This window comes from Falco peregrinus, chromosome 4, assembly GCF_023634155.1.
Source record: "Falco peregrinus isolate bFalPer1 chromosome 4, bFalPer1.pri, whole genome shotgun sequence".
Taxonomy (NCBI): domain Eukaryota; kingdom Metazoa; phylum Chordata; class Aves; order Falconiformes; family Falconidae; genus Falco; species Falco peregrinus.
Window position 1 is genome coordinate 40,599,332 of NC_073724.1, and position 23,058 is coordinate 40,622,389.

The 23,058-nt window shown below is 40.1% G+C and overlaps 1 protein-coding gene across 4 annotated transcripts in view; it reads right to left on the reverse strand.

Annotated features, from left to right (window-relative positions):
* Positions 1 to 258: 258 nt before the first annotated feature.
* Positions 259 to 23,058, reverse strand: part of LOC101910636 (amine oxidase [flavin-containing] B) — a 55,264-nt gene continuing 32,464 nt past the window's right edge. Inside the window, exons 4-16 of one of the 4 annotated variants that reach the window (XM_055801491.1) lie at positions 21,859 to 21,963; positions 21,026 to 21,117; positions 18,099 to 18,240; positions 16,645 to 16,794; positions 15,842 to 16,001; positions 14,328 to 14,424; positions 13,496 to 13,549; positions 9,231 to 9,288; positions 8,164 to 8,261; positions 6,951 to 7,062; positions 5,266 to 5,328; positions 4,693 to 4,853; positions 259 to 1,724 (exon numbers count right to left, since the gene is read on the reverse strand). In XM_055801491.1, the coding sequence (XP_055657466.1) occupies positions 4,698 to 4,853; positions 5,266 to 5,328; positions 6,951 to 7,062; positions 8,164 to 8,261; positions 9,231 to 9,288; positions 13,496 to 13,549; positions 14,328 to 14,424; positions 15,842 to 16,001; positions 16,645 to 16,794; positions 18,099 to 18,240; positions 21,026 to 21,117; positions 21,859 to 21,963 (1,287 nt within the window). In that variant the 3' untranslated portion in view covers positions 259 to 1,724; positions 4,693 to 4,697. Of the gene's footprint in view, positions 4,854 to 5,265; positions 5,329 to 6,950; positions 7,063 to 8,163; positions 8,262 to 9,230; positions 9,289 to 13,495; positions 13,550 to 14,327; positions 14,425 to 15,841; positions 16,002 to 16,644; positions 16,795 to 18,098; positions 18,241 to 21,025; positions 21,118 to 21,858; positions 21,964 to 23,058 lie in introns of all 4 variants that reach the window. The other 3 variants (XM_055801490.1, XM_055801489.1, XM_055801492.1) reach the window with 3 other exon arrangements.

The following is a 23,058-nucleotide window of genomic DNA, read 5'->3' on the forward strand; positions in this document are numbered from 1 at the left end:
CAAATGTGGTTTGATTTTTTTTGGTGTTTGTTTTTTGGTTTTGGTTGAGGGTTTTTTTGGTGCTTTGGGGCTTTTTTGGGGGATTGATTGGTTTTTGTATCCTTCTCTCCTTCTTTACAGAGCTTTCTTTACTGAGAAAAGCTGAACATACCTCACTGGCTTCAGTATGAAATGCAAAATGTTGTGTTACTAAGTAATACTCACCATCACAACCAAGTCAAAAGGGGCTTCCACAAAAGAAAAGCCTCAAACAGTAAATGTGACATGACAATATTTATTGATTCTAATTAAGGTTAAAAAAAGTTCACAGCTGTCAGATAAAAATATCTGCAGAGCCTATTGAAAAGGGAGCTTAAGAAGGAAACCAAGGGAGACAGTCACCACAGAGGCACTTGAGAAAATGCTACAGTTATAAAAGGCACAAAATCATCACATACACAGCATATATATTCCTGCAAAGTGAGGTCACTCTTTTTTTCCAAAACACAGAGGCAGGCATCACTGAACACTGACCTGTACATGACCACAGTAGACACGCTATAAGCAGCAGTCTATGACAACTTTAAACGATTTGACTGTAGAGATACTTTGAAAGCAAGACTGCTTTGGTCATCCCATTATTATCTCTATTGAAGATTAGACTGTAAGATCAAGATGATCTTAAGGTTGCAGAGATGGGAGAGGGAACGTTAGTCCATTTAAACACAGGTCAGGTTTATTTGTGAGCATTTGTAATCTGTGATTTAAGTGGGTTTGCTTCTTGTAAGAGAGCAGTGGCTGATCTGTTGTCATTTAATCCTGGCTCCCTTTTGCATCCAAGTGGTTTAGAGGACATACTTCTTCCTCAAAAATATTTTCACGTCTCAAAAAATAAAAAAAATTAACATTTCTGCACTTCTGTCTACCTCAATGAAAGAACAGTCCCACTGAGGATACAGGAAGATTATTTTAATAGAGGCCTTTAGCTTCTCCTCCACACCTTAGGTTCCAGTGATGGGCAATGCTAAGACATATATTCAATTGTGATTAATGTTTTTGTTGTATTGACAGCAGATGTACTGTTTGGAATCAAGATCTGCACTGAGGAAAAAATGCACAAGTTAAAGGAAAGACAAGGGGCTGCCTCAGGTTGCTCACTTCCTTGTAATCGTTAAGTAGTTTATACAATTAGCTTTCAAGTACTTTGGTTAACACAGATTTTCATGCCATGACCCAACATCCTTTGCAATACACAGTTGCTATCACCACAGTATACAAGCAAGTAGACCTCTTTATTTTGCAAAATCTGAAGAGCCTTACAAAATATGCATGATAACACAGATCAGTTCATAAGAGACAATTATTTCCATGGTTGTTCCTATAATACATTTTACGAAGCTGTTAAACTGCTGGAATTTCCATGATAGCAGATTTCTCATCAAAACTTTTTCATTTATTAAGACTATAGCACAATGGGTTACCCGTTAAACCAGAGTTCATTCCTCTATTTGAAGGGCTGGCACGAAGGAATTTTAAAAATGTAAGCCACTGCTAACAGTTCCCTTTACCCATGGGAAGCAACTTGATTCTCTACCTACATCAATTTTTCTACCACACTGGCATCCACATACACAAAGTGCCACATATTCCATTTATGTGGAAGATGTCAAGAAAACAGCAGCAAATCCTTCTTTTTAGTCCCGTAGTGGTGATAAACTCCACAGCATAATCATAGCAAGACACGGCTGTAAAGACAAAGAGAGCATTCCTAATGCTTTGGCAGTCTGGAAGGAAGAAGACAGAGACTTTTGAGTGCTAATACAGATGTTGCAATTCAAAACTCCCAGCTCCATCAGATTTGGCTAGAAATCTCAGGGGATCCAAAGTTAATTTGAGATTTCAAGTTGCACTTACTTATAGTTACGGCAGAATAACATGAGAAATGCTTTGTGCATTTGGGTTTTTTTTTCCTGTTTTTGTTTCATTCTGAAACCAAAAAAAATTTATAAAGACTTTTTTTTTTTTTTTTTCTCCAATTGCTTCATCTCATGAAAAGCTTTGGATATGATTCAGTTCAGTTCTAACTACATCCAACTTCTGTTTTGCCTTGGATTTTCTGCCCCTGCGGCACACAACATATTCTTGTTAGACTGGGAAAGACCTCTTCCAGATTCAGGAGCAAAGAACTACACACATTTTTGACATGAATAAAACCAATTTATCCTCATTAGTCTCATGGATCTGCTCCCCTTTAGACCTGGAGAATATTTCTAGGGCAGAAGCAGGACTTGAATTCCAACAGTTTTGGCAGAGAAATCATCTGCAAATGCAGCCGTTCTTTTATGTTAAGTATGTATTCACCATCTAGCACTTACAAATATTGGGCCAAGACTTTAAAAATGTCTCCCCAAATTTAGGTTTGACTGTTTATTTGTGGCCTGAGAATTGTCTGAGTTGCAAAAGCTCTGAACTTACATAGTTCCCATTCAGCTTTCGGTTCCTAATTCATTTAGTAAATAAATCACACAGAGAGAAAGCCATACAGAAACACTCTGTGGCAGGCAAATGTCCCAGCCAATTAGTGCTCTATGGGATACAATGAGAAAGGCCATATGTACACTGTTGCACTGTTCTTCTGACTTAAAAGATCTTTATGTCTGAAAAGTTCCCCTATGCATTTTAAAAAGCTGTTATGAGGATATGCATTTGTGATAAAATCCAAGCTGCTGCTGCTACAAGATTTTTAACTGGCACATTGAGCTAAAAAGAATGAAACCTAAGGGTCAGAAATGGATGCACTGCTCACAAATATAACGGCTTTATAAGTAGTTCAGTGGATTTCCATGGGACTATTTGGAGAATGAAGTACTACTCCACACAAGCAAGATCAGATGCTAGCCCAAAAACGTCTGCCTGAGACTGGTGATACAGTTCCTCTACCGTCTGCTCACACTAGTTGCTGAATATATTATTATACTTCTCTCCATGGCCTTTTACTGCAATATAATTTTTCTACATATACATTGGCTGGTTGAAGAGAGAAGTGCAGCAAACAGGCTCAGAATAATTCCAGACATCTCAAACTTCACGTTCTCAGTTATACCCTTATCTTCCTGTCTGGTGCTGCGCAGATGTAAACCAGCAGAACTACCTGGACAAGGTACCATCATGTTGACAGGTAGGCACCTAAGGTTTTGGTGGTAGGGGGTGTGTGTCTTTTTTTTTAATTTTATTTTCTTCTCTATCTCTCTCTCTCTTTTTTTTTTTTTTTTTTTTTTAATACATTCTTTGAAAGCTACCAAGCTAGGGTGGGCAGAAGCATTTGCATGTGACTATACTATCCATGGTTCTCTTTCATTTCTCTATCATTTAGATCCTTGATTGGTTACCAAAAGTGCACAGTCAGTACAACACAGCACAGCAGGAAGAAGTGGAAGTCCTAATCCCATCAATATGGTTTCTAGGACAGACTGCAGCTCTGAATCAGCTAAGCTGCATTCAGCATGAAGTGGTTGGGGAGCAGTTAAGTTGAGTTTTCTTCTCAGTTTAACGCTATCGCTATGTTTTTGAGCCCACTGTGCCCTACCAAGCAAGTGACAGCTTCAAGGTGTTCAAAGTATGAATTTAAGTAAATGAAAGAAAGGAAGGAGATAAGAAAAAAAAAAATATGTAAGAGTTTTTTTATGGACAGCTTTACAACTTCCTGGGGTAGGCAGAGGTTAATTTGTTCTCTTGCTATCTTGCAGTAACTTAAGGAGTTAAAAGAGGACCTTGGAGGCAAAGAAATATCAGACTGGGTGTAAAAGCTGTGAAAGGCTCTATCTGTACATTAGCACAAGGTTCCCTGTTCACACTCAGGTCCAACAGCCTAAGCTGCCACACTCCTGTACCTATCAGCTATAGTCTGGAGCCTGCCACATTTCTAGGCAGGGGAGATCTGATCCCACACAGGGACTGATGCGACTGGGACGTGCGAGCTCTGCTGCTCCAGGCAAGTGTGAACACAGCTGGGGAGCCTGAAGCTCAACCACATTGCCAAAGGCAGTAAAAACATTGTCCTTTAACTCACCGTAGGACAAATATACCACTGGAAATATCAGCCACCTATAGCCACACTTGCATAGTAGTATGGATAAATCTAGCCTGACTTGTCCCTTAAGTGTCACCTGGGCTCTGGACATTTGGGTGAAAAATAAAAACACTAAAAAGATCCTTACCAGTAATTTGCATGAACTATTTAATTATTTTTTTACACTATTGATTTCTTCTCTCGGTCTACTACACAGGAAGACAGAAATTCTTTGTTTATAACTAGAGATGGAAGTGCCTGTGAAGACTTGGGAGTTCAGGGTCTGGTTCAGATAGTGTAAAAACAACTGCAAATCTCACCAGAACAGGCTTGGTATTTTGTCATTTCTGGTCTGAGACCTGGATAAAAACCTCAAGGTAATAACACTTGGCAGGGTATCCTAGAAATTCACCAACCAAAAAGTTACTGCTAGAAGTAGGCCTGGATGCAAGGGGTTCTTTTTCACTATGGATCCCCTTCCTTCATCCCTCCCCTCCAGCCTCTCCTCTCTATTATTTTCTCTCTTCCCCAGCCCTGATCTGAATTTGGAAACAGAGAAGTGCATGCCAAAAAAAAAAAACTAAAAAAAAACCCTAAAAAAAAAGGAAAGAAAACCACTCAAATGTGAGGCTTTGCATTGGCACCTTTTTCAGTTTCGAACTAGAAGTCCCTTTTTGTAAGCAAATAACCCAGCCACAGCCACAGAGGTGAAGAATGTGGAAAATCCAATCAGCTTTAGCAGTCCCGGCACAGATGGCAAGTTCCTCTCCCAGAAGGTTGTAGTGATGGGCAAAGCTGGAACATCCTGCAGGGAGAGCATCCATTATGAACATAACACTTGTGAGAAGCAGGATGTAAATCAAGAGAGTTTTGCAGCAGAAATGGAACCGAGTTGAAACAGTTCACGTTATCAGGAAGGACAGTGTATCAAAATTTTCTTCTCAGTTAAAGGGAAGAAGAGACACGGAAAGGATTCATAGCCCAGCTAAAAAGTGCAATCCTTTCTAATCCCATGTTACAGAGTTGTCAGATGGGTGCCCCCTCTGGGTTTTGATCCGTTCCTGTTCATGGAAGGGCAGTTTTGGGGAGTAAAGGAAAGTTTGAAAGTTTATTGTGGCTTTTATTAAGTGAACTTAAATAAAAACAGCCAACAAAATTTTATCTCACCAGCAAAACCATAGGAAAAAAATATCCATTTAATCTACAGAAAGACTTACAACAGATTCAGGTTCTGGCTTCCAAATTTCACTGTCTGGGATTTTCCTCATAGCAAACAGTATCTGAAAATAAATAACATTCTCTAGTAAGTACCATTCATTCTTTGAAAGGGAAAAAAAAGCTGGCTTCATTTTGTTTTAAAATGGCATGATGAAGATAACAACCGAACACATAAATTGCTGTGTATTCAAATGTTAAAAGAAAACTCAATGGTTATACAACTTATTTCTGGGGAGGCCTGGTATTTAATAAGACACTGCTCCTAGTGGAAAATAGAAACAGTAACAGGAAAACCGCTCTATGCCTAGTTAGTCCATGCAAGATATTGGAACTTAACTGGTCCCATGGGAACCTGGTAATATGAGTATGACAGAGTTACGTATACACTCATGGCAAAGTGAGGTGTGCGTAAACCAGCTACTGCATAGGCGAGCCATATAGCCACAAGTAGCTGGTTTTGCTAATTTTACCGTGATGTCGGAAGAGGAACAGAATCCTGTAAGTGATGACAGACCACCACTTTCAACCAGAGAAAAGCAAGACTAAAAAGAAAACCTTCACAATGGAAAAGTAACTGTTCAAAGTATCAAAGATACTTGAGATCAGTAGGATAGCAAAAATTATCTGAAAAGAGTCATGAAAGACAGTAAGATTAACTTCTAGAGTAAAATAAAATTGAGGTGCTGATATTGTTTTTCCTGTTCCAGGCACTTGCAGATTTAAGATTTTCTGTCTTTTACGATGAGCTTTTATTCTAGACAAGATTCCGGGACCCCACCAACTTTTCAATACAGGAACGTGAGAAACACCCTTGCACTAGATTTTAAACATATTTTCCTTTCACAAGTAAACGAGGAAAGGAAAGCATCAAAATTTTTACCAGTCAACCTCCCTTGCCAACTTCCCTGCTGAGGCCTATGAAGGTTCTGCTGCAATGTCCCTGCATTAGAGAGGCTCTGCAGGTTTTCTGGAACAGGTTACGTATAACCTCCAAAAATGGGACAGTTGATCTCTGTCTTTTGGGGCAGGTGTATGGGCTACACAAACTCTCCAGATCCCTTCCAGGCCAATTTCTGTTCAATTACTGTAGATTTTAGCCACTAGGTTCCCTCCAGCTCCTAAAACAGATGGAACTTCTTTTGCTGCTTCATAAACTGCAATATTCCTGGAAATACATGAGGAATTGGCATTTTTTCAGAAGGAAAATATTTTAAGTCATTGTTTAATGACTTTACATAAGGCTGTCTCAACGGCATATCACTGTGTCAATGGTATTGTTGGAAAGAGTTGAGGAAGAGACTAGCTTGGTGTGTAGAGCTGCAGAACTGAGCTGTTCCTAGTGAGGCTAATGGCCGTGATCTCTCAGTATGATGACTAACAAAGTACCCATTTGGGGGGAAAAAATACTAGGTGAGAATGTGGGATTTCCGTTAAAGAAGAAAGGATTTAGATCCTGGAAACAGAGAAGAGTTTGACGAAATAGAGAGCCCTTACTAAGCATTCCAACTCTAAGTGCAAAACCATCATCCTTTTTGAAGTCTATCCCCTTTGCAGGGATTTACATCCAGATTTCAGAATGCCTGAAGCTATCAACACTCAGTTCCCATTTCACCTCCAACCAGAACATCTTTCATTTTCCATAGGATATTTGACAGTGCCACCTGTTTTGGGCTTGAATCCATACCTCTCTGGCTGCTCTTTCTCCAGCCTGCACAGCCCCCTCCATGTATCCACTCCACTCTGTGGCTGTCTCTGTGCCAGCAAAATAGATTCTGCCAATGGGCTGCCGAATGATCCTGGAGGGGGAGACAAGCACTAAGTCACATCAGCCATATCAGCAAAGAGAACTGAAATCCTTGGGTTAATAGTAGAATAAAAATTTTAAATAACAGTGAGCACATAAAGATAGTAATTCCTGGTAAGTTCAGCTGGAAAGGTAGTCTGCATTGCATTTCATTTCTTACAGTAAACACAACAGTGTTCATATTTACTAAACATTTACACTGCTCACAGGTGTAAAAGACAATTCATTTCAGATGAGATTTATTCTGTCTCATGATTTCAGTTAGTGCCATAAATACCCATGCTAGACATTACTGGCACAGTGTAGCATTCTGAAGTACATCCCCACGATATCTAAAGTAACAAGCAAATAATAATAAAAAAAAGTTGTTTTACTCTATTTTTGCCAGAATTTGCAATAAATACCATTAAAATTACTTTAAATACTAAGGCTTCCATATGCTCTTCAGTACAACTGCTTTATTGCTCTAAGTTCTTTTTAAATTGTGAAAACTTATACTTTAAAAGTAAGGCTATGCCACCACATTAAGAACTATGTATCTGAATCCAATCACCAGTTGGACCAGTAAGCCTTTTTCTCTTTGGTAAATCTTGTTTTCATGCAAAAATAATTATGTCAGAGACGACTGTGTACAATGGCACACTGATTACTATATTAAGCCTTGACTGCTAAACAGAAAGGAACAGTCCAAAGAAATCACTCATCACTGTCAATGTTGGCAAGAATTAATTCACTGCCAGTATTTATAAAATACCAACTAAAGATGTGCTGGAAACGGTAACACCAATCTCAAATACCCAAAGCTAGTTTTGTAAACAGATTGTGAAAGCTTCCCCAGCTCCCTTCCGAGAACCTGCTCGGCTGTATTCACCAAATAACAAACGTGAATAAAACCCCCTAATGATACTGTACTCATCCATCAAAAAACCCAACCAAGACAAGTGGAAGGTTATGATACTGGCTTAAAATGTTCCCCAGTGATCTTAAAGGTATAAAGAAAACAGTGACAGAGGATTTATGAACCTTTCTGAGAATATTTATTAACTTGGTCTTATCTTACCACTTCGAAGCCCACTATAAATAGACATTGTACCTTCCATACTGAGTCATTATGCCTGGTGGGAAGTAGGCTGTGTAGCAGCCCCCAGAATACTGCTCTTCACACCAGTTCTTCTCTTCATAATGCACTGGCTGTAAAACAGATATTAATCCACTCAAGGAAAGGACAAAGTCCTGAAGAAGCTAATAAAAGAACTAAGGAGACAGCAGAGAAGAACAGCTTATGGTTTGTTGCATGTCAACACCTGACAAAATGAGCACATTTAACAAGTCTCTTAATGCAACATGGATCTGGCACAATAAGCCTTTAGTTTTAGATGCTGCTAGCTATTCTTAAAAAGACCTAGCTAATCTGGCCACTGTAGAACATAATCCTCTTAATCTATCAATGTAAATTTATGCTCTGAGCCATGTAAAGCAATATTAACCTCTGGTATACACATGTATAATGCTTGTAATATATGCATTGGATACAAATATATACTGTCAAAAATGCAAAGCATGGCACTTGCATGGTTCTGTCTACAATATCATGTTTAAAATGATGTAATCTCGAGACTGGTGTCTACAACATTTAAACCATGTAAAATTGCCGTTAAAGGGTAAATGGCATTGATCACATACACTAAGTGTGAGATCACACAAATCCTATCAGGTATTTACCATTACAGGGAAAAGGCGGCAAGGAAAATGCAAAAACACCCCAACACATTCAGCAATGGATCTTAGCAACTAGTAAGAGAGAAGAAACATCATGATCAACATAGCCTGAGGGGGAAAGGCAAGCCTGTCACATTTGAAAACAGCTGAGGTTTATGGTGGTAAGCACTGTGAATGCTACGCATGAAGCTGTACAAGAAGATACCTGCCTTTTAAATGTTTCGGAAGCTCATTCTTATCCTCACTGTCAAGCACAGCCCAAGACTTACCATAATTCTCTCCACTCCTCTAGAAAGGGCAGCAAGTGCTCCCATAGAGGTACCTTTTCCAAAAACACTACACAGTGCTGTGCCACAGCACTGCTGAATTCCAGTTTCATTCTGCCCTTCCCAAGCTCAGCAAGTCTGACAAGAGATGCAATGGTTTTGATTTCGTGCTTACATGTAAAGCTTCCTCTGATCCCAGAACCTTTGCGTAGAGCTCACACAGCCTCGTCTTCCTGCAAGAGAAGAGCAACAGAAGATTTCTGTGTGAGGAAAGGAGAAAACAAGCCACCTCTAGTATGTCCTAGTTCCAAGAGAACAAGGAGCAGTATCTGCTTGAACTTCAGGTTCCAGCTTTTTGAGATCTGTCTTAATTAGTCAGCCTCTGGGTCACTAGAAATAAACTCCTGTGCTGTGTAAGTGCTGGTTTTACCAGCATTTATGCAAGTTGTTCCCTGAAGATACCTCTAGCAGCCCAAATCCATGCATTATCTGAAGGTTCTCCAGACTGTCAGGAAAGAAAAGTAGTAAGTCATAGCAATTTTTTGTCTTGTCACATAGACTAACTTACGGTTTGTTCCTACAAAGATGCAGGTGTTGATAGACTGAGGCTCTCAGGGAATCGGTACTTTATTTCTGTATCTATAAAATTTCCTCCTGTTTCAGTTTATGAGTCTATAAATCCATGAATATACCTCATTCTGTAGCAAACCCCAAGTGCAAGTAAGTTTCTTCCTACGAGTCTTACTGTTTACTGTTAGCTGCACACCAATTCCCAAACACAAGATCAAAATGAAATAATAATTAACAACTGTGAAAAACAAACATCCAAACACAACACTGGAAAGGTGTTTACTTCCAGAAGCAAATCCTGTGCTTCACAGAAAGCCATGCTGGGCACAGAAATAAACCAGTCCCAGCTCTGTAACTGTATGGGCTACGCTTGCAGCTATGTAAGTATACAAGGAAACCGTACCCGTACTGCTGTATGAAGCAACCCAACTATACAGGAGCCCAGCTATACCCATGAGCAGCTGGACTCAAAGAATGCTACAGAAAGGGGATGAGCACAAAAAAAATAAAATAATAAGGAAACCTGAAGGGCCTTGAAGAAGGTGCCCTCCTGTGCAGGTTGGGGCTTGAGCAAGAAAGTGAAGGCTGCTACAGTTCAGGAAGAGCCATGGGGTGATTTTGCTGCTGGCACATATCAAGCCCAGAAGCAGCAGAGAGGACAGAAGCAGCCCCTTCCTTGTGCCCTGGGGCAGAGGACAAGGGTCACCCTGCTTGAGAAGCAGAAATGCATGGTGACACAGTGACTCAGAGGAGGACTGCAGGATCTATCTACGAACATCCTCTCTGCAGTCAGAATCCAGCCACAGCCATAACAAAAGGGAACATTTCTTCCATATCTCTCTCTCTGTCTCTCCCTAAGTGAGGTGACCACTGTGCCCCGCAGACCACCAGCACCTACCCAGTATCTGAACAGAATAAAGCAATTTTCAAAGCATGATCCAGCAAAGCCTCTGCTGAGGTCTGCCCACCACCTCTCACAAATGCCCACCGGCTCCTGATTTCAGGGCAGGTCAGCACCACAGAGCTCCACAAGGAAGTGGGTTATCACCTTGGGACCTATCTGCTTTTGCTCCTCCCAGCACCACGACAGGGATGAGAAGGACCCCTCTCGAGGTGCCTGTGCCCTGCCTTTTCTTCACATGTGACTTGCAGACCCTCCAGGGAGCCTGGAAATGGCATACCAGAGGCTGGTAGGAATTCTCATGTACGGCCAACTGCAGGGCTCCAAGGAGGTGCAAGTTCACTGCTGTTTGCTAACTACATTGCAAACAGATAAAAGTTAGTTTAATATAACCATGCAGAAGAAAATATTAAGCTTCAAGTCAAGGGCATCTTCAGACTCTTCAGAAATTTCAACCTTGGAAGGAATTATTTATCAATAATAAGGTAAATCACAGAAAAGCAGTTTCTAAAGGATTGAATTGTACCAACAGTAATTTATCACCGAGGATATTCCCACAGTAAGAGCAACCCTTGCAGATGTGCTGGTCTCTCTGCAACATCTGCACTTTTTGTCCTTGAATAGTTTAAATAAATGCATATTTATGGATTGATGGTTAACGCTAGCATTGAACATATGAAGTACACAGCAAGTAAAATCCTTATTTCTTGTCTTTGGAGTCAGCTGTGAAATTGCCACCAGCACTAGATAAAAGGAATGTGACGTCTGGAGCTACCTAGGTAAGGTCCTGTTAAGAGTTGCACTGTGCCCTGAGTGGAAGAAGTGCACATGCAGACACTCAACCCTTTTCCCTGGTTTCTTATTCCATGGCAGCATGTGATGCCATCACCTTCATTGCACAGCTGTGAAAGGTAGGGCACAATCTAACCACTGTAATTACTCATTGGCACCTTGGAAGACGAGCTGGACGGCAGCAGTGAGTTTTATTCTCTTCAGTCTGGCTTAGGCTGTAAAATGGTTTCCATCCCCTCCCACAACTGCTGTTCCCAGCCATGATTTAGGACAGCTGCCATGGACTCTACATCCTGTTCTTCATATGCAAGGATTACCGAAAACCTTACCCTGTCATCAATGCAATAAAGGGAGAGTCCAGCTTGTGTTGATAGGCAAGCACAGCACCTCAGCAAGATGCACTCTCTGTAGGGTGCCACAAGAAGCCTGTCCGCAGAAGAGATCCCTCCCTGCATAGTCCCCATCTAAACAATACAAACTGGTTGCACCCTGAGGGTACACCAGGAGAAGGTCCAGGTTTGCACTCTGCCTTCTGAACTCCAATTTCTACTGGAAGGAGACTTGTGCTCACGTACAGCAGATGAGTTGCAGCGCAGCCCAGTGGGTTCCTGCCTCAGCTGTCTGTAGCCAGGACTACAGAAGCCAGAAAGCTACCCCTGCAACAAGGTACCTCTGCTAGGTACCCATGTAAGTATATTTCATAACCATTCTTTACTAAAGCAAAGTCCTCCTAGTCTATGGTTTGTTCCCTGAAAGACAAGAGTTCAAAATCCTTTTGTTTAAAACTTGGCTGTAAGCAGCAGCGAGGTTAGATAATTGTGCTAATGCTTCTAAAGCACACAGGAAAGCAACCTTTCCTTCATGGGACTTTGCAAGCAGCCAGGACAGCCCTTCATTTCACAGAAGCAGCAACTGTTCTCAAAACTGCAAACGCTTAGTTGTATCCAGTGTATTGACGCAGAGTGTAAGACATCATCTGGTGTTTAAAGATATTAAATCGATGGTTTAAAATACTGGGCACACTGGATTTCAGAATACCTACACTACCACTATTGTCAGTCACCTGCTTGGGGTCTATCTCAAAGCCTGAGTGCTGAGGAGAAGGCTGCCTTGTCCATTCCTGCCAAAATTAAAAGTATTCTGCAGTATCAGGCTGTCATTTCAAAAGACTGGGACATTGACAGCCCCACTTACACCCATTATCCACAGACTGCTAGACTACCTGCAAACCTAATCCGAGATGACTACATCTTCTCTAGTTAGACTAGCTAGTACTGGAAAAATGTTTACTTGGACACTGTATTTCTTGTGGCATGTTTTAAAAACAAATGCATTTTCTCCATGTCAAAATGAGGCTCTCATACCCACACTCTTTACTTGTAGCTTTAATTTGATCAGATACTGTGAATCAGTGTGATGGAAAAAACTCATTACTTTGTAAATTCTATTTTAGTAATAAACCAAAGAGCTGTACTGTATGCAGAGATTTGTTTCAAGAAGACAGTAAAAAAGACTTTCATCTGTGCCTGAAGGACATTTTTTCCCCCCATAACTAAAGGTGGAGAGCTGGAAGCAGCTTTTTGACCCCTTCATGATGCTGGGGTCTTGTTCATGGCAGCTACAGCAGCCTCAAGGTTCCACTAAGTTACAAATACTGAAAGGATCCTCCAGGGTGATTAGAAAAAAAAAAAAAAAAAATCAAGCATAGTGGCCAAACCTGTCTTTTCCAACAAGCTTTCAAAGAGCTCAGTGCAGTTGCAGGAAGCCAGCGAAATAGCAGGGCAGGGCAGTGGTGGTGGTGTCAGGGGTGAGGCTAGCACTGGACCCTTCCCAGTGAGGGCAGCAGAATATCTACACTACTTTCGTATTCAGCAGCTTAAAGCAGTTCTTTTGCTAGAGCCATATAAGCAGAGCAGCTCTGCTGGAAAATGAGAACCAGGACCACAGAGTTTCCCAAGGGCAGGGGCTACCTGCCACATCTGCTGCTGGTTTGTGGGAACCCTGTGGGGCCTTCATCCAAAAACAAGCAATACCTTCTTCCTTAAAGTGACATGTCTGCAAACTGTCACAAGGTTACAGACACATTCCTTCAAATCGGGGCATTTTTTTCCTGCTCTGGTCATTTGTAACAAGATTTTGATGCAGATTCCATGCAGATCTCCAGTGTTTGTGCTTACCTTTCTTCTTTTGTGAGACCTGTCAGCCTTCTACATTTCCGAGCAAGAATGAAGCTGTAGGAAGACCACAAACAATTTACTTCCATTATGTTACTACATTATTTAAAATGCCAGTACCCTATGATGGGATGCTGCAATTCATAATATTAGCTTTTGGGTCTCCATCCAAAATACCCATTTCACCTCGCTGTACAATGTTATTTGCTTTGCCGGCTGCTTGAAGGACTCACTGTGGAAGGAATTACTCTGAGATTCAGGCTAGAATATTTGTATGAGCTGTTTCCCAATGACCTTAATTTTACACAGCAGTGGGTGCAGGCATATAGCAACAAGAGATGAAGCCTGGGATTGAAGTGGAAATTATCATTTAATAAACTTTCTAAGACTGATCATGCTTTCTGGCTGTTTAAAGAAACAGAACCAAACAAACTATAATACTAGAAAACAATTTTTCACTTAAAGAACTGAAAGATTTGGGGGAGGTAAAATATTTGGAGAAAATTTTACATTTCTGCAACAACCCCTTTTTTTCTTCTCCTTCCTTTCCTCTTCTCCAGTTTTGTACTTTGCCACAGAAAAAGGCCAAAGGTGACAGTTAGAAAAAGAAGAAAAACAGAATTTAATTTTTTAAACTAGCGATTAAATCATAGAGATAACTTTTTTTGAAAGAAAAAATCATAGAATATATTCACCACACACTGAGAAACTCAACCCTTTTAAAGTATTAAAAAATTACTATTTTAAAGTGTCTCCCTTCAAAAGTAGCAGGTTCAATTGTTGCCTCTAAAACAAAATAAAAAGGCATTAACTAGACACTTTCTTTGTCTCTTACCCTATTATGGCAGGAAAGCTGCCATCAGGCTTAGTATCATCAAGTGTTAAACCAATTGCAGCATCCTCATCTTCAATGATCATGGTACCACAATACCCTGTTAAGCACAAAGTGTAAAAGAAGTTAGGATCCAGGTAACCAAACGCTGGAACAAGCTTCCAAGGAGTTGTGAAATACTCAGAACTTGAATGGAAAAGCCCTAAACAACCCGACCTAAATTCACCTTGCTTTGAGCAAGGCATGAGACTAGATGACGTCCGGAGGTCCCTCCCAATCTCTGTCATTCTCTGATTCTGATTCTAATACAGGGAGAAATGAAAACAAAGGAAAACAAAATAACCAAGTGACCCACATCAAGTAACAAAGATTAGCACACAGCTCCCTTGCTGATCTGCAAGGCGGTGTAGTGTGGTGTTGCCTTGAGTCAAAGAAGTGCTAGATGATCTCCAGAAGGGAAAGTTTAGATCTGAGATGTGCTGAAAATCAACAATACTTTTCAAGCATCTTTAAAACAGAAAGTCAGTAAAGGAATCTCCTATTGTTGAATTCATGATAGAAAAATAAATTATTCTGTAACCCAGTTAGCAAGGTAATTATTAATTGCACTGAAACAGATTGCTCTCAGATTCTGAAGATGTTCAAGCGCCACTACCACAGTTGTTTCCATATATGACATTAATGTTCATACATTGTTTTGAAAACACAGTTATTCTTACAAGAAGGGTTTGGAGAAAATAAATTGTTCTTAAAAGAAGAACAATGGTGTTAGCAAAGCACAGTATGCATACTAGTGGTTCTATCAGGAAATGGGAGTCACCTCTTGCCAACCCATCCCAAACCAAATAGCCAGAATATGCCAAGATACAAAAGTCTTAAAATCATTCACAAAGATGAAGGATGGATGACATTTGTACACAAATGCAGATGTGGACTCATAAACCAGTGATGAGAAATGGGTGCTATTACACTGCACTTTGTCTTAGATTTGGTACGTTCTAAAAGAGAGCTGAGGAATCATGATGGAAGTATTCAGCATGTAAAGAGGGTTCAGGATGACTAGCTCAGATGGGGATCTCTATGTGAGGACACCGTAAATTAATCCTGCCCAGTGCATGCAGAAGGCAGAATTTCTACAGGCTGATAACCGATGGTATAAAACCTCTTTCCATCACACATCACTTGTACCTTTACATTACTGTACAAGTGGGAGAGACTCATCTCATACCCAGGTGCCACTAAAAGAAAAGGAAAGGATAACAAAGAACAACCAAGGCAATAAGCAACAGGAATGAGTTATCCCTTCATGCCAACCTCCTTCTTTTTATTCCCCCATCCACCCTCTCTTCCCAATCGATCTCTCAAGTTTCTCAAACAAGGGATGGCAAAAATGGCATAGAAGTGTATGAAGTCTCCTTCTAAGGTCCTGCATACTCTAAACTCAAAGTCTGCTCCGTTACCACGTACCCTCTTTCCTCTCTCAGTCACTACTATTCCTTTAAAAAAAAATGTAATACCCTTCTTCCTCCAGAAAGTTTCCTTATAGTACACAATGCACTTGATGACCGAACCCATGGGAATTCGGTTGATGAGCTGGTTTCTCATTGGGGGCAAAGGTGGGTTGAAATGAATCTTCAAACCAAGAGCTGGGGGAATGGCACTGATCACATATTTGCCCTGGAAAAGAAATTATACATAAGCCAATATATTATCCACTACTTCATTCTAAACATACTGCTCTAATGATCTTGGCAGACACCTGGGCAGGCTGCAAGGCGTATCTTCTGAAGCAATTTTGGCATTTAGCATAAGAATTGCAAAACTGAACCCTCACAAAATCTTGCTTGTTAAACAACAAACAAACATTATATAAACAGCCATCTGTTTGAATGATGTGCAGCTGCTCTTTCTCCAATGTTTCAAAAAAAGCACTATGTTTTAAGAGTCCATTGGTCTCCCTTCCATCTGGACTCCTTTGTTACAACTTGGAAGCAAAGCCTGCAATGTTTTTCACAGAAAATCTATTACTAAGCTGCATTTTTTTTTACCTTACAGTTACCCTCTAATTTGGAAGGTAACTGAACACAAAGATGAGACACTAGCAAAGGAAGAGTTTGAATTTACACTTTGCTTTTCAGGCATCACTTTAAAGCTCTATCATTGCTATTTCTTTGACACAATCAGGAAGTGTGACTTCCTCTCAGTCAGTTAAATCTGCTGCATTTTTGTACAGGATTTTGGAGATGTCGAAAAGGAAAAGCTAAAGTTTTTCTAGCTATCCCAGCACTAACAGTTGCTTAAATGTTAAAGGTTTCAGTACCTCATATAATTCATGATCTAATGTTTCCACTATGACACTTTCACCCAACTGGTCGATGTGGACAACTGGCTTCCTCAGCTTCACTCGGCTTCCCAGGCGCTCCATTATTTTCTCACTTATCTGGCCAGAGCCCCCAACAAACTTCCTCTCCTGAAACACAGAAAACAACTCAGCAAAGCAGATTCAGCAGACTGGCACTTGTGAAGGGTGTATCATGAAAAACATTTTGCTTGGCATTGAAAACAAACCCCATTCTTCCCATTGTTATCAAAACATTTTTGGGAAGTTTGGCAATCTCACCAGGAAAACACATCCGTGTTATTTTCTCTTTCGGTGAGCTCCTCAGGTACTTCCCATTTTTGACCACCAGCCAAAACTAGAAGTATCAGCAACTCCATGAGAAAATCCCTTCTCACGTGGTCTCCAAATGGATTTGACAGGCCTGTGTGAATCAGCAAGACTTCTGAAAAGTGCTTAAACTTTTCAGCCCTTCTCTGAGTTCACTCTTACCCCTGCGGAGGTCTGTGTATCAGAGGTAGGACCCCTGATCCTCACAATAAATAACAAGGTATAATGACGTAGCTCACTCCAAAAATGTCTCCTGCAGTATATAATCTGACTTAATTTAAACTCAAATTACCTCTAACGTAATACAGAACTCAAACAATATTTTATTAAACATATTTGCAGTTACATTATCTATCATTGTTGATTATATATGAATATTTATGCATTTTAACATGTTTTAATGAATTTGTAATTTTAAGTATTATTTATTATTAAATAATTTGCATTTCCAAAAATACAATTGTTTCTCATACAATTAGTAAATTTTGCATTTCTCAAATAGAAGATCATTAGCAGCGTCTTTACTTCCTTGAAATGCAAAAGCAGGACTAATGCACCAGATTTCAAACTTTTCAAAGGAGTATCCTATTTAAGCAGGGGTGTTCAATTTCTTCAGAATTATTTTAAAATCTTAAGAATTGTAATCCTTGGAAGCTTGCATCTTTAGGAACCCAGCTCTGGGCTATATTTTCAGTATTAATGTGGAGCACTCTACAGATTTGTGCAGCTAATATTGACATCTCCATTAAGTGCTTCCAAAGTGGTAAGGCTTGCTTCAGCTTCATGACAGAAATAAGCATAAGTAAAACCTTATTTTGTCAGCATGGATAGGCAAAGTACATGTTCTAAACAGAGCCCAAAAGGAAGCCAGAGTCAGGATACAAATCTGCTGATCCCGGGGCCAATGCCTTCAGCACAGGAACAGCCTTCAACACTATTTTGCAACATCCAGATTAATGTGTAAATGAATAGAACTAGTTATCAATGTGCTACTGGCTCAAAATCATGGATGGCTCAGTTTGCCCTCTGAACTAAAATAAACAAGCAAAAGAATAAAATCAAGACAAGGCCTGTCACAAGCCGCAGAAGGTGATGGCTGACAGTACCTGTCCTCCATTGGTCGTTGAGAATATCCTTGCTGTCCCACCACACTGCTTCACATACCACAAAAACCAAAGGGCAGAGACCTCGTGGGGTTCAGAAGTGACATCCACATTCACAAACAGAGTTGCAAAACTCTTGGCAGCACTGCAACAAAGAAAAGAAAGTGAGTTAATTTAAAAACTGAAGAAGGGTGACAAGATTGTTTTTGAGTAGGGGAGAGACTGTCTTTGGCAACCTCTTCTTTCACTGTGGGCAAAGGATTTCTTAATTTCAGTTGAAGTAGGAAACTATCAATTCCTTTTATGCAACATTTTTCAAGTAACCCTACAAAAAACTGCTAATCAAGCACTACTGTATTCCAACTGAATTAGGGCTTCAGGAGACACAAGAGCCCATGAAGGCTTTTGTCATTCTATGTTACTAATACAATTTGCTTGTCACCCTAGATTCAGAGCACCTGCTAAATGCCTGCCCCTCAAGCACACAGCACAAAGATTATTCAACAGTTGTCATAAAAAAAGTTAGTGAACTTTTCTAAGCTAATTATCTAAGCTCTCTGGGTTAGTCAGCATCCTCTCACTGCCTGTTCCTCTGCTGTGCTCAGGGAGGGTGCTGCAGATGGAACACAAAAAGGAAAGAAATGCAAGTAGGAAGCCAGAAGCAAAGAAACAGCATATACACATTCATGCAAAAGTCTGGCAAGAAAGGGGAAAGGATACTTTTGGTTCCTCAACTCAGTATTTTAAATAGTGTTCTGGCAGCCAATGGTGATGAACACAGAACTGAAAAAGTGGCCTGTGTCTGAAAAAGGATCATTGCTTTATGAACTCTGGTTGGTGCTTTCACAACAGTTCTACTGAAAATCACTGTATAAACCTATACAAGATTCTGGGGTGCACTAGGACAGAGTTAATTAAGGCTCAGGGAAACATTCCTCCTGTTAGAAGTAAATACTTCCTCTGCCCTCACCCTGAGGAGGAATTTAAAGGGACATAGACAGGACCAGGAGACGCTCTGCTTAACTGCATTGTGATTGACAGGGTCTGAGATTCTATAGGCATTTCATATGCAAGGCATCAGGCAATCAATAACTTCCAAAGCCAGTGCAGAATTGACTTAGTTGCTTCTTTCTTTCTGCAGTCTTTGAACTTTCCAAAAAACAATACCCCCAAAAAAAACCCAAAACACCCACCCCACCCCCTCAGAAATAAGATTTCAAACAGCTGTAGTTCTATATAGAAAAAAGGCATCCTCTGTCCTTTCTAAAAATGCAAAGTCCCACTGAAGTAAAAAGCTGACCCATTTTCTGAAATATGGGTGCATTCTGGCTTCATTCTCGACAGACAAAAATAATACAGAAAATATGTATCATTTTTTGTCTGTATAAACACATACTGTAAAACATGATCAGTTCTGAAAGATATTTTGTCTAATGGGAGAATTACTGCATGCATTTATTAATATTTCATAAGCAGAAGCTATTAGATGGTGGTTAAATTCTCCTAGTTTCTGCCACCTCTCATTGCTTTTCAGCATTTCTGTTCCCCAGTTTTTCCTGGGATTTTACCTAGAAATGGCAGTATGATTTCAACCAAGAGCACTTGGGGTATTTCCAGCCTGCAACTCTAGCCAAAAGCAAATTGGTACAGTCTGTTAGATGGCAGGAAATAGTAGAAGATTACCCTTCTGGATCATTACCTTCCAGGCTGGGAAGTTTCTATGGCATGTTACCTACATCTTGAACAAACTGAGCAAATCAAGCTGAGATGCACATACAAAATCTGAAAAGCATCTTGGAATTAAGGGAGGCTGACAGTTATGCCAATATTCAGGTAAAATGTCAAGTCTTATTCCATCAGAGTTTGAAAAAATCACTGTAGTCCATGAGCTATCAGACCCTGAATGACTACTGATGTGTGGCGTTTTGCTAACTTGTATAGTTCCTTACCAAATCAGAGGTTCAGATGGCCAGCAAAACTAAAAGCGTACATTTCTATCTGGTTTTACTAAATATGGACAGTGATACAAATGACAAAGGCTTTCTATATGCTTTTATGCAATTGTCACTCTTGTTAAAGCAAAACAACCAGAAGATTAAAAGATTTTGGACAAGAGCCTACTGTCCATTAACAATGATGATGTTTCTCTCTAGAGGCTGGCTGAAGCTGTAAAAATGCCTCTGTTGAGGACAGTGTCAGCTTGAGTGGGTGCTAGCAGGCTTCTGCACCAAGCTCGTGCAGGTTCACGGCAGCCGTGTGTCAGGTGCTTAGCAATTCTGAAGAGGTTGCTGTAGAAATTGAATTGATTTACAGCGAGGCAGAATTAATGATTTTTTTCTTCAGCGCGAAGAAAACCAATCAAACCGTCGTTGAATGGCAAGTAAAGAAAAACTGCTTTGATATATACATAAAAACAGGAAGCATTTTCAGTTTCCCTAGTTGGTATATGGTACAGCAGTTAAACAATAGAATGATAGGTGTTAAAGTGATTTGGTGCTATTTCAAGACAAACGTTATTTTTATAGCAATTTGGTAAAATCAGCTGGTCCAGCACAGAATAAATGTGTGTTGTTCCATCAAGTTCGATTCAAAAACCTGCTGTAGCCAGAGCATTCCTCTCTTAAAGGTTAGCCACACAGTAAAGAGAAAAAAAGTGCACGTTACAGATGAAGGTACTACCCATATCCCTCCCCAAATACATTTTCCTTTTATCTTTATTCTAGTCTAAAAAGTTAGGGAAATAAAACAGAATCTACTGTGTGTGCTGACATGTGTTGTGGTCCATTATTACAAGATTTTATCACCCCATTTCTTTAAAAAGGCTGTATTCTAGTGGTAGTTATATCTGTTTACACAGCAGTAACACTTACTTGGAGCTCTAAGGTATATGAAATATAAGCTATTATATTTTCTATCAAAGAGTTTCTTACTTTGTCCAGCAAGTTTTATCTATGAAATCTTGCATAGTCATTTTGTCCCATTCTTCTGCATGTGGAGCCTTCCATGGAGCTTCACTGGGAATCTAAGGAGACATAAAAGAGTATTCATCATCAAATGAATGAGTAGCATAAGAAAGAGACAACAAACACAATTTCATCTTTACATGGTAATTCAGCCTGCAAATTCCTGGCAGGTAATATAGTGAACTTAACAGAGGATGCTTTTAGGGGTTTTTGTTGTTTGTTTGCTTGTTTTAAGATTTATTTATTTATTTTTTATTAGGAGATTTAGAGAATAATTTTAGAGTTACGAACTTTGCCTAGAAAGGCAAACTACAGTGCTGGGGAATGTCTCTCCCATTCGTCTATGCAAGTAACGGCAACCTCTTCCCAAAGCCCAGTAGCTCAGTCAATGAAAACATACACTACTGGTAACAAAGTAAAATGGGCAAGTTGAAGATGAGGGCAGAAATGGGCATACATTTGAGGTCTACAAGCCTTTTAAACTATTACTTACCCAATCGTCAGGCAAAGTGCTAAAAATCACATGCATAAATCCTAATGTTCATATATTCAGAAAAGCAAAGGTATGACCGCAGGCAGCTTCAGCAGCATGGCCTTCAGTAGAGCCTGCAAGGATGCCACTTATACACACACTCTGACCACCAGTGCACACCAAAATGCATGGCACGATGCTGCTCTTGCCAGTACCAGGTTTGTTCAAACTACAGTAGCTTTGTCTGCATCTTAGCCCCATCTTCACTCTGCCCCTCATGGAGGTAAAGCTGAGCTGAGACAGTCAGCTACAATTGCTCATGCCATACCTCCTTTCCCATTTCATCCATGGTCCTCCATAAGTTGTTGTAGTCCAGGTAGGCCAACGGATTCCACATAGGAGGAAATGGACCTTTAAAGGGGTAAGACTTACCCTACAAGATGAGAAACAAAAACATAATCAAAACTAAACTCCCCCATAAATCATGGCTTCTATGCATGGGAAGCTGCACCAAATAGTTAAGTGTTCACTGGAAGGAAGTACAAATTTAATCAATACATGTTAACAGCCTCTGACAGATTGTGTGCACACGCAGAATAAGAGGCAGTGGGCACAAACTGAAACATGGGAGGTTCTTTCTGAACATCAAGATATACTTTTTCACTATGAGGGTGACCAAGCACTGGCACAGGTTGCTCAGGGAGTTTGTAGAGTCTCCACCCTTGGAGATACTCAAAAGCTGCCTGGACATGGTCCTGGGCAACCAGCTCTAGGTGACCCTGCTTGAGCACGGTGTTTGAACATGATGACCTCCAGAGGTCCCATCCAGCCTCAACCATTCTGTAATCCTGTTATTCCGTATGTGCGACTGAAGCGTGATGCACAGTTGATTTAAGTCAGTTGTGTGCAGAACTGATACTGCTTTGTATCTTCAAAGCTTTATACTGGGCACTTCTGCAGTAGAGTCACTAAGATCAGACCAAAAAAGTGAGATGGAACAGCACCGCACAACTGAGATGAAAAACTTGCTATTTGTTACTGAAAAAAACCATATGTTACATTTTTTTCTCCTAAATGTTCATGAAAAGACTGAACTGTTAATTTTATTTAGTGGGCTTTTTTTTCTTTCAAAATCAGACAAAAGCAGCTGTGATGAGCTTTACTACACACTAAAATCATAGCTCAGAGACCTTCCTGGAAAAAAAAAAATGGTTTCTGATAACATAAAAATCCCCAGCCCTACAGAAAATGTAGCATTTACTATTAATGACTCATTCTTCCTATCCAACACCTTAGCCATAAATTCCAGAAACCAATAGTGTGACCAATACAAATGTTATAATTACATCGTTACATACTTAATACTTAAATGTTACATATCTCTATCTCCACTACTAGATATTCAGAAAGTCTAGCTTAATTATGAGTACAAGCCAACAGGTAATTTTAGAGCTATTTTATTCACATGGGATCTTTCTGGCTGACTATATGGATGGCAGCATAACAGTTTTTAAAATTCAGGGAAAAA